Below are 12,670 nucleotides of genomic sequence, written 5' to 3' on the forward strand. Positions count from 1 at the left end.
ACAGAACCAGTAGTAAAAAAAATTGACACCCACCACTGGATCACATGACTGGAATCATCATAAATAGGTGTCAGCTGCTAAGTGTCTGAATTTTAATCACCGTGCTACGATGGTCATAAGTGTGAAAAATGGCCATAAGTCATTTTTTTCAGGGCCATCGTAACTTTGGTCACTAACGATTGGGTGTAAGTTGAGACCTACAGTACCTGTAATTTAAGGCTGCTTTGCTTTTGTTTTGAATATCTCTTTAAGTTACCATAAAGTCATTGACATTTAAAGCATTTGAGCATGAGAATCGGAAATCATTTCAAACAGAGGTGCACAAGGGGGAAAGGCGAACATTTATTTATTTGTATTTATTTGTAAAATGTATTAGCTGTACATCTTGCCACACGATAACTCTGGGCAGCTTAATTAATCAGTGGATTAATAAACCAAGCTATTTATCTCATTAAAAGATCGAATTACAGGGAAATCTTTTCACTACAGGCAGTCCACGGCTTACAACCGATCATTAGCGACCATTCAAAGTTATGACGGATCCCTCCAAAACATACGGGTGGTCCTTGACTTACAACAGTTCATTTAGTGACCATTCAAAGTTACAACAGCACTGAAGAATGTGACTTATGGCCGTTTTACACACTTAACGACTGTTGCAGCACCCCCATGGTCACGTGTAAAAAATTCGGACGCTTGGCAACTGACTCACATTTATGACGGTTGTAGGGTCCCAGGCTCGTGTGACCCCCTTTTGTGACCATCTGACAAGCAAAGTCAATGGGGAAGCCAGATTCACTTAACAACTGTGTTACTAACTTAATAACTGCAGTGAATCCCTTAACCCTGGTGGCAAGAAAAGTCGTAAGACGGGGCAAAATTCACTTCACAAATGTTTCTCTTAGCAGCAGACTTTTGGGGCTCAATTGTGGTCGTAAGTCAAGGACTGCCTGTATTTATGATCTGACTCTGAGGTTCCAGAGTCATGTGACCAGTGGTGGTATTCAGCCGGTTCGTACCAGTTCGGGCGAACTGGTAGTGGCGACCTGCGGGGGGGTGGGCCCGCCCACCTGCCCCGGCGTTCTGCCGTCCTATTTAGCCACGTTTCCCAAGCCGCGCACATGCCTGCAATCTGCGAGCGCGAGCAAAGCACATCCGCGGAAGGCCGTGCGCATGCACGGACAGTGCTCGCGCGCTCACATTTTCGGTGCGTGGCGAACTGGTTGTAAAATTATGTGAAACCCACCTCTGATGTGACTGCTGTCAGCGTTTCAAATAATGCACCCATAGAAAGCAGAACTGTGAGGCAGACAAATTCCTCAAAGGACAATTTTATTGGATACATCATATTGGCACAACTGGTGAAAGCCGACTCTGAGGTTTCTGCGGCTTTCACCTAATTAAAAAAAGTAAAACTTTCCCCTTTCCCCCCAAGTCACTGGTCACGCTGTCCGATCCAAGTGCTGGCCGGTTGCTTGGTTACTTCGCTCCTCCTCTGGCCAGCCGCCTGTGAGAGTGTCCTTGGTTCCCACAGGAAAACTTTATTGTTTTGGCTACAAAACCCCATCTAGCTATTTCCCCCCCCCTCCCTCTGTTGTGATGCCACCCTGAAGCCACCAAGATGGCCTCAGCCAGATTCACTTCAGGGTTGACAACCGCATTTCAGGTGTCCGGCAACTGGTTTGCCTTCACGGCTGTTTGCAACATCCACATTGTTGTGATCCGCCAGCAGCCTGCGGAGCTGACAACGGAGTCAGACAGCGATGCGGCTGAGGAAGAACATGAGCCAGTCCTGAAGGCTGGGGAAGGCCCGGATGAGGGCTCTGCATCGGAGGCAGAGATGGGGCCAGGGCCATCGGGGAGTGAGGTGCGGACTCCGGAGCCTCCAGAGACTGATAGGAGTGAGGCAGAGGAACAGGAGGAGCCTGTTCCTAATACACGCATGAGAAGAGCTGCCAGAAGGCAAGAGCAGCTCAAGCAAAGAGGACAACTTGGGAGTAAGGCCAAGAGATGATTGGTCCCTCCCATAAGGCTTAAAACAGACCAGCAACGACATTTGGGCTTTGCCGGAAAACAACGTTGGTAGCTTCGTCTTCTTCGTCGTCTACGTCTTGTATTTATTTTTGTATCTGTGACTTCTGAACGTTTGCCAAGAAAGGCCTTTGGCAGTTTGCCTAATTGGACCAAGGTTTGCGATAGGACTGAGGAATTTGTGTTGGGAGGAATTTGCTTTAATTGAGTTGAATGACGCTGGGAATGAAGTAATTCTCAGCTGTTCGAATAAAGTTTGCTTGTTTTTTCACTGACTGATTTTCCTACTACTTACTTGGGCCTGGGTCACAACACACGTGACCAGAATTTGTGGCATTTTTGCTGAACATCTGGTTTAGGGCACAAACAACTGCAGAGCAAACAACGGTCCCTATTTGTGGTCGTAAGCCGAGGACTACCTGTACCTACTGCCTGAATAAAGAATGGCCTTCTCTACCCAATGGTAGGTCCAGTTCCAGTTGTCTTTTTTCTCGGGGAACGAATGCCGGCGACTCCATCATCCTTTGACATTTTTCCAGCGGGGAAATGATCAGACAGGCCGAGACCGTCTCCAGTGCAGGATGGAAGGATTTTGCTTTATTGCTCCAGCAATTCCTTCCCGATGATTGGACTGATTAGGCATTAGAGGATTTTAGCAAACACCCAGAGGGTAAGAGGGGAGGCTGGAATGCGTCGGTTTCCATAGCGACGGGATGCAGCTCTTTGCAGTTAGATAAAGCAGCAGCAAAGACAAGAGATTGCTCCTTCCCTATTTATCTTGGCTGTTTGAGAATAATGGAGGAGGTACTTTTAAATAGGGTTTAAGGCAGGGGTGAAATCCAGCAGGTTCTGACAGGTTCTGGAGAACCGGTAGCGGAAATTTTGAGTAGTTCGGAGAACCGGCAAATACCACCTCTGGCTGGGCCCAGAGTGGGGTGGGAATGGAGATTTTGCAGTATCCTTCCCTTGCCACGCCCACCAAGCCACATCACACCTATCAAGTCACACCCACAGAACTGGTAGTAAAGAAACTTGGATTTCACCACTAGTGTAAGGATGACTGGCATCTGTGGGAAAGGGGCACATGATTTCTCTGGGCATGATGCAAAGAGGAAAGAGACCCCATTCCAGCTTTTCCTCGTAATTGACCGCACACACCAGGGGCCGCATCTGGTCTGCAATGTGGTCAGATCTGGCCTGCGGGGCCGTCCTCATCTACCCAATGCGGAAACATGCCAGCAGTTTGGCGTGTGGCATCAAGCTGGCCATGCCCACAGAGTGGGCCACACCCAGCCAGTGAGCCACGCACCCCCCCGCCCCATCCCGAGGTCAACCACAACTCTGATGCGGCCCTCAATGAAATTGAGTTTGACACCACTGGCATATACAATTGTGCCCAAAATTTCTGTTCCTTAAGTGAGACATTTGTGAAATGAATTGTGCTCTATTTTTGCGACCTTTCTTGCCCTGGTTGTTAAGTGAATCGCTGCTGTTGTTAAAACGCAGTAACACGGTTGTTAAGTGAACCTGGCTTATTCGGCTTATCAGAAGGTCGCAAAAGGGGATCACAGGAGGAGGACCCCGGTGTTGTGGCTCCGTTACCTGAGCCTGTGTCATCGGCAGGAGAGGACTCCGAGAGTAAAGAAGAGGAGTTGGCAAGGCCTCCCTCTCCAGGACCCTCCTCTCTGGCAATGCCTTCAGTGTCCGCCGAAGGGCAAGAGATATGGCCAGGGCCAAGCACGTCCACGCAGCCACAGATGGACAGTGATGAGGGTAATGAGTCTTGGTTGGATCCATGCCAGCGTCGCAGAGATAAGCGCGCGCAACAGAAGAAAAGTCGTGCCCAAGATTAGGCTGAGTCACTGGACCACACCCCACAGGATATAAAAGGGAGCGTGGTGGCCAGTCAAACCTTGTGACGAACAAAGCTGAAAGCTTCCACGCCATTCTGCATTGCCAGACTTTTGCTATAGACTTTGCTGGATCTCTGGACTTGATTAACTCCGTAATTATTGAGCTGTTTCTTTTGATGTACCAGAAGTGGGGAGAAGTTATCTCTCCTCTTTGTAAATAATAAACTCTTGGCAGGCAGCCACTAGGTTGTTGCCAAGTTCCGTTATCATAAGGAAAAGGATTTTGCTGGCTGGTTTGGTCTTTAACTCCTGAACGTCTGTTGGTGTGTGTGCGTGTGGCTGGGGACAGAACACCCGGGACATCATAAATACGAGCCAAGTTGCCAAGCGTCTCCATTTTGAATTATGTCGCCCGCAGGGATGCTGCAACGGTCATTAAATGTGAGAAACGGTCGTAAGTCACTTTTTTTTCAGTGCTTCTGTATGTTCGAACACTCATTAAGCAAACTGTTGTAAGCCGAGGACTAACTGTATTTGGAACTTCCAACTTGTGCCTTCGAAAGCGCATGAGTGACACCGGGCTTCCTGAACTGGACGCGCGAAGCATGCGCTGCCATTTAAAAACAAGCTTAAAGAGAGATGACAAGCAATTTGCCCACCGAGAGGCATCCAGGGTTAAATTTAGCCCCCAGCTGACCTGAGCCATCAATTCAGGGGGTTATTTTTAAGTTCCTGACTTCAGTTAGGCGGTAGCAAAAAATTGGACTGTTTCATTGTCCCCTTTGCAGGCACCTGAAAATCCCTCTAGATCCGTGATGGCGAACCTATGGCACGCGTGCCACAGATAGCACACGTAGCCATATCTAGGGTTGCCAGATCTGCTTCCAAAAAATAGCGGACAAGCGGGGGGGGAGGTTGTTAAGTAGTAAAAAAATAAAAAAAAATTTACAATTAAATTATATATTTTCTTACAAACATTTTAACACGCCATTTTAGGTCAGTCGACACAAGCTACAATACATTTTAAAAATGTGAACTGTACATAATTTTCTAATATATTTTTATTTTAATCTCATCATTAATTTTTTCGGAGAATCGAGTTCAATGGATATTCGATCTTTGTCTCATTCTAACTTATGAAAAAAAAGACAGAACGCGATTCTCCTATCCTTATTCTCTTAGACTGTACAGCTTTAGATTACGTACCATTTCATCGTAAAGCTTTTGAATAAAAAAAAATGTCCACTATTTTGTGAAAAAAAATAGTGAACATAGTGTGAAAAAAGCGGACTGTCCGCTCAAATAGTGGACACCTGGCAACCTTATATCGGAGGGCACGTGAGCTCAGCTCCAGCGTGCCAGCTTATTTTCGGGCCTGGCTTGATGGTCATGTGACAATTCTTTAGGATTTAGCAGAGGTACTGGTCTACCAGGCTTTTAACTGCTTGCAGAGCTGTACCGGTCTACCCATTTATTTTTTGCAGGCACTGGTCTCATGTATTTTTGCAGGCACTGATCTACTCATTTGTTTTCTTTTAACACTGATCAGCTGTAGGGCGGCCCTTTGAAGCCCCACGGCAAGAGTTTAAACAGTTTTTTCCTTCTAGCCATCAGCTGGGACTCAGGAGGCTGCAATGGATTGGGGGTGGGGCCAAATAAAAGGTAAGAATAACGCAGGGGGTGGGGGTGGGGGGGCGCGATGGGGGCAGAACCGGTTCGGTGATGTCATATCATTACCGCTACCGGCTCGGGAGAACCGGGCCGAACCGGGAGGAGCCCACCACTGGTTAGGGTTCAGTGCCTTTGTAACTTCAAATGGTCACTAAACGAATGGTTGTAAACCGAGGACTAGTTGCACAACATCTCAACCCCATCATAACAACCCCATATGAAAAAACATGAATATTTTCTGAAATATTCATCAGTGTCCAGCAGTTTTTTCGTATCCCTCACTTCGCATCGTTTTTGTGGCCTGGAAAGAAAACAAAATTGAGATTTGTGATCATGATAGCAAACCAAGTTTGGGGTTTTGCGTGCGTCTGAAGAAATGGAGGCTGTAAATCATCGGGTGACATTTATTCAGAGACGAATGGGTAGAGAAAAATAGAAGATGCCTTGAGGTACTAGGAACGATTCTGAAATATTTGGCTTGAAATATTTTTCGATCCAGGCATATCAGAGAAAAGCATATTGGCTAAACTGGTTAGAGAATCCTCAGTCTTAATCATGTGCTCTCCTATTTATGACAGCATCTTGGCTGCTGAGCTGTGTTTCATTGTTGAAATAAGAGGCATGGCAGACCCAGCTCGTTCCCTCTTCAGTTGTGGGTTAACATGAAGACCGTAAATCATCTTAGGATGGGTGCAAATTCATTTTTAAGGATGTACATGTGTAAAATAGCAGCAATCACAAAGATAGTTAGGTATAAAAAAAAAACTAAACTAAAAAAATGCAAACCATCCGTTCTTTCTTATTTATTTTATTAGATCCATGTATTATTATTATTATTATTATTATTATTATTATTATTATTATTATTATTATTTAATCTTTAGTGAGATTCACAGCCTTTGAGGCTGGTTAATAGCTCAGCAGCTCGAGTCCTACCTAGCCAAGGACCTAGGAACTGTTAAGGTATCGTCGGAGGATGTAAGCTGTTCCGAGTAAGGTGGTTTTTTGTAGAGTCAAAATGTTCAAGTCCAGCAAATTTAGAATTTCTAAATAGCGGGGTAGCCCTTTGGGTATTGCTCCAAGGGCTCCAATTACAATCGGGACAACACACGATTTCTTTTTCCACAGTCGCTCAACTTCAATTTGCAAGTCCTGGTACTTTTTTTTTTTTAAATTATTATTATTATTATTATTATTATTATTATTATTATTAATAATAATAATAATAATAATAATAATAATAATAATAATAATAATAATAATAGAATTTATATACCGCCCTACTCCCGAAGGACTCAGGGCAGTGAACAGCCAAAAAATAAAATACACATAGTACAAATGTTAAAAAACCATTTAAAACATATTAAATACTTTGGCCCAGAAAACAAATTTAAAACACCCCAATTTATAAGACAAATTTAAAATTTAAAAGCAATTTAAAAGAGAAGTTAGGCCAGGCCAGCCTGCTGGAAAAGGAATGTTTTGAGGGCACAGCGGAAAGCGTACAGATCCGAGATCCTCCATATCTCTGGGGGGAGCTCGTTCCAGATGGCAGGTGCCCCCACAGAGAAGGCTCTCCCCCTGGGGGCTGCCAGTCAACACTGTTTGACCGACGGCACCCTGAGAAGCCCCTCTCTATGGGAGCATACTGGTTGGGGAGAGGCTACTGGTGGCAGAAGGCGGTCTCGTAGATACCCCGGTCCTAAGCCATGAAGCGCTCTAAAGGTGGTGACCAAAACCTTGAAGAGCACCCGGAAGACCACCGGGAGCCAGTGCAGCTCGCGCAGGAGGGGGGTCACATGGGAGCACCACATCGCTCCCATAACCACCCACGCGATCGCATTCTGGACCAGCTGGAGCCTCCGGGTGCTCCTCAAGGGGAGCCCCATGTAGACAGCATTGCAGTAGTCCAGGCGGGAAGTGACGAGGGCATGAGTGACCATACTTAACGAGTCCCGATCCAGAAAGGGACGCAACTGGCGAATCTGATAAAAAGTCCTCCCGGCCACAGCCGTCAAGTGCTCTTCTAAAGACAGCTGTGAGTCCAGGAGGACACCCATGAGCCCTCCCCGTGGGGGCCAACGACTCGCCCCCCAATAGTCAGTGATGGCACCAACTGACTATATCGGGCTGTGTTGGAAACCACAGCCACTTGGCACAGCACCCAGTGTGGCGAGTACCACTGGAACCACCTGCACTGGTTTATGCCAGAGTCTCTGCAGTTCGATTCTCAAGTCCTGATATCCGGTGACTTTTTCACGTTGTTTCTCGTCGATTCTGCTGTCACCAGGTATGGCAATGTTGACGATCCACACTTTTTTCTTCTCCACAATCGTGATATCCGGGGTATTGTGTTCCAAAACTTTGTCAGTCTGTATTCGGAAGTCCCACAGTAGTTTTGCATGCTCATTTTCAACCACTTTTTCAGGCTTATGATCCCACCAGTTCTTTGTTACAGGCAGATGGTAGTTGTGACACAAGTTCCAGTGGACCATCTGAGCGACTGTGTTGTGGCGTTGTTTGTAGTCAGTCTGAGCTATTTTCTTGCAACCGCTCAGTATATGATCAATGGATTCATCCGCTTTTTTGCAGAGTCTGCATTTGGGGTCATCAGCAGATTTTTCTATTCTGGCTTTGATTACATTCGTTCTGATGGCTTGTTCCTGGGCTGCAAGAATCAGGCCTTCTGTCTCTTTCTTCAGTGTTCCGTTGGTCAGCCATAACCAGGTCTTACTTTTCCCTGGATCTTCTCAAGGAATTGTCCATGCAGTGCTTTGTTATACAAGCTGTCAGCCCGAGTTTGAGCAGCTTCCTCTTGTTGACCTCGAGCAGAGCTAGTTCAACACTGTCTTTCACATAATCTGCCAGAACATGCTTCCCTTCTTCGACTGTCTGCTTCACTTGCAGAAGTCCTCTGCTGCCTGCTATTCTGGGCAAATATAGCCTGTTGACATTTCGCCATGGGGCTCCTCTAGGCAGCTCACAACCATTAAAAAAATGAAGAAATAAAAAGGAAGTTCAAACAAAAGTGCAATAAAACAAACAAGGAAAAAGGAAACAAAGAAAATACAGTGATATGGCATGTAAAATATACATTAGTAATAACATATAGTAATATATATCTATATCTAAATACATATCTATATACATATACATATCTACTGGTAAATCTATATCTACGGTATATCTATATCTCTCTATCTCTATCTCTATCTCTATCTCTATCTCTATCTCTAACTCTTATATCCATATCCATATCCATCCTCAATCTCTCTCTCTCTCTCTCTCTTATTGTCACTTTTTTCTGTGCACACACTGGCACACATTAAAAATGAAATTCTGATTGTATATACTGTATATTCAAAAGAATACACACACACACATATGTTATATATATAACAATAATACTTTATAAGGCCAAGTTGTAGGTTCAAAATTGAAAGATTGTGAATTCTCTGGAATACTTTGGCAGGAAGTTCTGAAGAGCAGAAACTCCTATCCAGTAATTATCTGTTATTTTGCATGCATTAAATAGATTACCGTAATTTTCTAATAAAGGAGAATATTTGTCACTTGGGGTTGACATGAGGGCTCTCTGAGCTTGCTTATTTTCTTGCAGATTTTTCATTACCCAAACTAGGTAACATCATTGGTGCTAGATTAATAGATTAATTTTATAGATTAATTTTCTATTATAGATGATTAGAAAATTCAACTCTTTGCAGACATATGCTGATGCAGCAATAACCTTCCTCATTGTGATATGTCTTTATCCAAAATGGCTCTGATTCAAACCCAGCTCAGAAATTCAACAATTTAATAATGTGGAATTGATGTTTCCAGATGGATGGATGGATGGATGGGTGAATGGATGGGGATAGATAGATAGATAGATAGGATAGATAGATAAGTTAGATAGATATGATTGATCAATCTGATAGATATGATAGATAGATAGATAGATAGATAGATAGATAGATAGATAGATAGATAGATGAGAGATGGATGAGAGAGAGAGATGATATAGATAGACAGATACTTAATTAACTTGTTGGTGTAGCTCTAATTAAATGTAGTACAGGTAGTCCTCGACTTACAACCAAAATTGAGCCCAACATTTCTGTTGCTATGTGAAACATTTGTTAAGTGACTTTTGCCCCATTTTACGACCTCTCTTACCATGGTTGTTAAGTGAATCACTGCAATTGTTAAGTGAGTTACACGGTTAAGTGAATTTGGCTTCCCCACTGACTTTGCTGGTGAGAAGGTCGCAAAAGATGACCCCTGGGACACTGCAACCATCACAAATACGAGTCAGTTGCCAACCCACCTATCTGCTGATAAAACAGACCGTATGCGTAGATCTGAATGCTTTATTGAAAGAACAGGATATGGTGAAACTGGGGAAAATAGGGATACATACAATGAGAACCAAATACAAGATAGACAGTATTGAGTTACTGTTGAACATAACAATTAACAAATACAAGCTATTTATATCTCACCAGCGATGCTCTGTGTGTGGGACGTGGGTTTGTCCTTGGATGACCATGTGCCACAGATTAAGATGGATTATTTTTTGTGCTCCTGCGTTCTACAAAATGCTAAAGGAAATGGACTCTGGCTTCCTAGCGTACATTTGTTTTGAGAGTGCGGGTTATTGGGTAAAGGGGTGAGATCAGGAGTGAAATCCAGCAGGTTCTGGAGAACCGGTAGCGGAAATTTTGAGCAGTTCGGAGAACCGGTAGCGGAAATTTTGAGTAGTTTGGAGAACCGGCAAATACCACCTCTGGCTGGCCCTCAGAGTGCGGTGGGAATGGAGATTTTGCAATATCCTTCCCCCAGGGGTGGGGAGGGAATGGGGATTTTGCAGTATCCTTCCCCTGGAGTGGGGTGGGAATGGAGATTTTGTAGTATTCTTCCCCTGCCACTCCCACCAAGCCACACCACGCCCACAGAACTGGTAGTAAAAAAAATTGGATTTCACAACCGGATGGGATCAGCTTCAAACAATATACTTGGTATTTGTCTCTCCGGCCACTAGATGGGGCTAGAGAGCAACAACAGTATATAAAGATGGTATGTTGGGGCATATTTGTCCCTCAGGCCACTAGATGGGGCTGGAGAGCAACAACACTATATAAAAGTTATTTGCTGGGGCATGACAGCTTGTCTGAATTCTAAAGTCCCAGAACAGAGTACCATACATAGTTCTGATGCCGCTGTTTTCAAGCAGATGGTGGAAACCCAATTTTGTTAATCATTGCAAAAGGTCACTATTATCATAGGGATGGGTTAGGAATACTTTATGGATGATATTATACCCCCTGGGAATAAAATGGCATTCATCGAAGTGTTTCGAGGTTGCCCGGTGTCCATTAGCAAGCATTTTGCTTGAACGGTTTTGAAGAAAATTGGAAAGAAAAGCAGAATAATCTTTAATAATTAATCCCGGTGTAGCTTTGTAAGATATATAAAACGAGCAACAAGGATGCTTCCCGCACCCCCATCCCCCCCTTTGGCTGCCAGAGATACTACATCAAAATAATGCTGCCTACAAATCACGTGAAATGCTGCATATAAAATATGTATACTTAGTTAGGTCGGTGGTATTTTAAAAGTGTAGAAAACGGTGTATTTGCTCAAAAGTGTGACAAAGAACAGAGTGCCTTGAAATCCTTTAATTAAGGGTTACTTTATTTGCCTTGTGGTTTCCAGGTGTTTTTGTTTCGTTTTTTAATATCAAGGGAGTAACTCCTAAGGAATTACTCTGCCTTTTGATTCCCCCCCCCAATTCTTTGACTGCATAAATAGATCAGAGGTGAAATTCAGCAGGTTCTGACCAGTTCTGGAGAACCGGTAGCGGAAATTTTGAGTAGTTCGGAAAACCGGCAAATACCACCTCTGACTGGCCCCGCCCCCATCTATTCTCTGCCTCCTGAGTCCCAGCTGATCGGGAGGAAATGGGGATTTTGCAGTCTCCTTCCCCTGGAGTGGGGTGGGAATGGAGATTTTACAGTATCCTTCCCCTGCCACGCCCACCAAGTCATGCCACGCCCACAAGCCACGGCCACAGAACCGGTAGTAAAAAAATTTGAAGCCCACCACTGAAATAGATGTTCTCCAGGACAGCCTGTCCCCAGCCTGATCTTTCAGACCTTCCAAGGCCCACCCATCACCACTGAGGCGGATTCCTTCCACCTTTGGATCCTTTCCAAGCTTGGTTGTTTGCTTGCAGACATTTCATGACCCAACTAGATAACATAATCAATGCACAACCAAGCTCGGAGAACACCAAGGTCTCTACTTGATTCCTTTCTCCTTTAGGGCTATCAGAAAATTGTTTTGGGAAACACACCTTCTTCCAACTTATTTATCTGGTGCTACTGAAGTGCTAGATTTCCTTAATCCGAGGATGGTGCTCAAATATATTTGTCCTTTCTTGTGGACTCTGGAATGGCATCTCTGGGACTCCAGAAATTGGTTAAATCAGAGGTCTTCAAACTTGGCAACTTTAAGACTTGTGGATTTCAACTCCCAGTATTCAACTCTGGGAGTTGAAGTCCACAAGTCTTAAAGCTGCCAAGTTTGGGGACCCCTGGGTTAAATAATAAATTTAAAGCAGAAAGTAAATATGTATGGATAGGAGGGAGCTGTTACCCATTTTGGGGTCTGGCTAGAAGCCTGTTCAGAATAGAGGTTGGATCCAGCATTGATGGCGAGCAGGAACCTAATACAGGTCCTCGATCTACAGCCATTCATTTAGTGACGTTTGAGGTTTCAACGGCACTGAAAAATGGGGTAATGACCATTTTTCACACAACTGCTGCAGCAGCCAAAGGGTCATGTGATCAAAATTTGGATGCTTGGCAAGTGGTCCATCTTTATGATGGTTGCAGTATCCTGCAATCAGGTGATCTCACCTTAGCAACCTGCTGACAAGCAAACTCAATGCGGAAGCCAGATTCACTTAACAACTGCGTTACTAACAGTGCAGTGATTCACTTTAAGTGATTCACTTAACCACTCTGGCAAGAAAAGGGGTGGAGGCTTTTTCTTAACAACAGAAATTTTGGGCTCAATTAAGGTCATAAGTTGAGGACTACCTGTACCTG

The 12,670-nt window shown here is 44.4% G+C and overlaps 1 protein-coding gene across 1 annotated transcript; it reads right to left on the minus strand.

The window, feature by feature from the left end:
* Positions 1-6,503: 6,503 nt before the first annotated feature.
* Positions 6,504-8,517, minus strand: LOC148114487 (uncharacterized). Its single transcript, XM_087888873.1, has 3 exons — positions 8,457-8,517; positions 7,705-8,301; positions 6,504-6,619 (listed from the first exon to the last, which is right to left on the minus strand). Exons 1-3 carry the CDS (start codon positions 8,515-8,517, stop codon positions 6,504-6,506), a joined length of 774 nt encoding a protein of 257 aa, XP_087744999.1.
* Between the last annotated feature and the right edge of the window lie 4,153 nt (positions 8,518-12,670).

Source organism: Pantherophis guttatus, chromosome 3, assembly GCF_059756535.1.
Source record: "Pantherophis guttatus breed Tessera chromosome 3, ASM5975653v1, whole genome shotgun sequence".
Classification (NCBI taxonomy): domain Eukaryota; kingdom Metazoa; phylum Chordata; class Lepidosauria; order Squamata; family Colubridae; genus Pantherophis; species Pantherophis guttatus.

Coding starts and splice junctions, on each gene's coding strand:
- LOC148114487 (XM_087888873.1), bottom strand. CDS start 8,517: ATGGCGAAATGTCAACAGGCTATATTTGCCCAGAATAGCAGGCAGCAG. Junction 8,302..8,456: donor GCAGCAGAGGACTTCTGCAA/GTGAAGCAGACA, acceptor TTCCTTGAGAAG/ATCCAGGGAAAAGTAAGACC. Junction 6,620..7,704: donor ACTGGGTGCTGTGCCAAGTG/GCTGTGGTTTCC, acceptor CAATACCCAAAG/GGCTACCCCGCTATTTAGAA.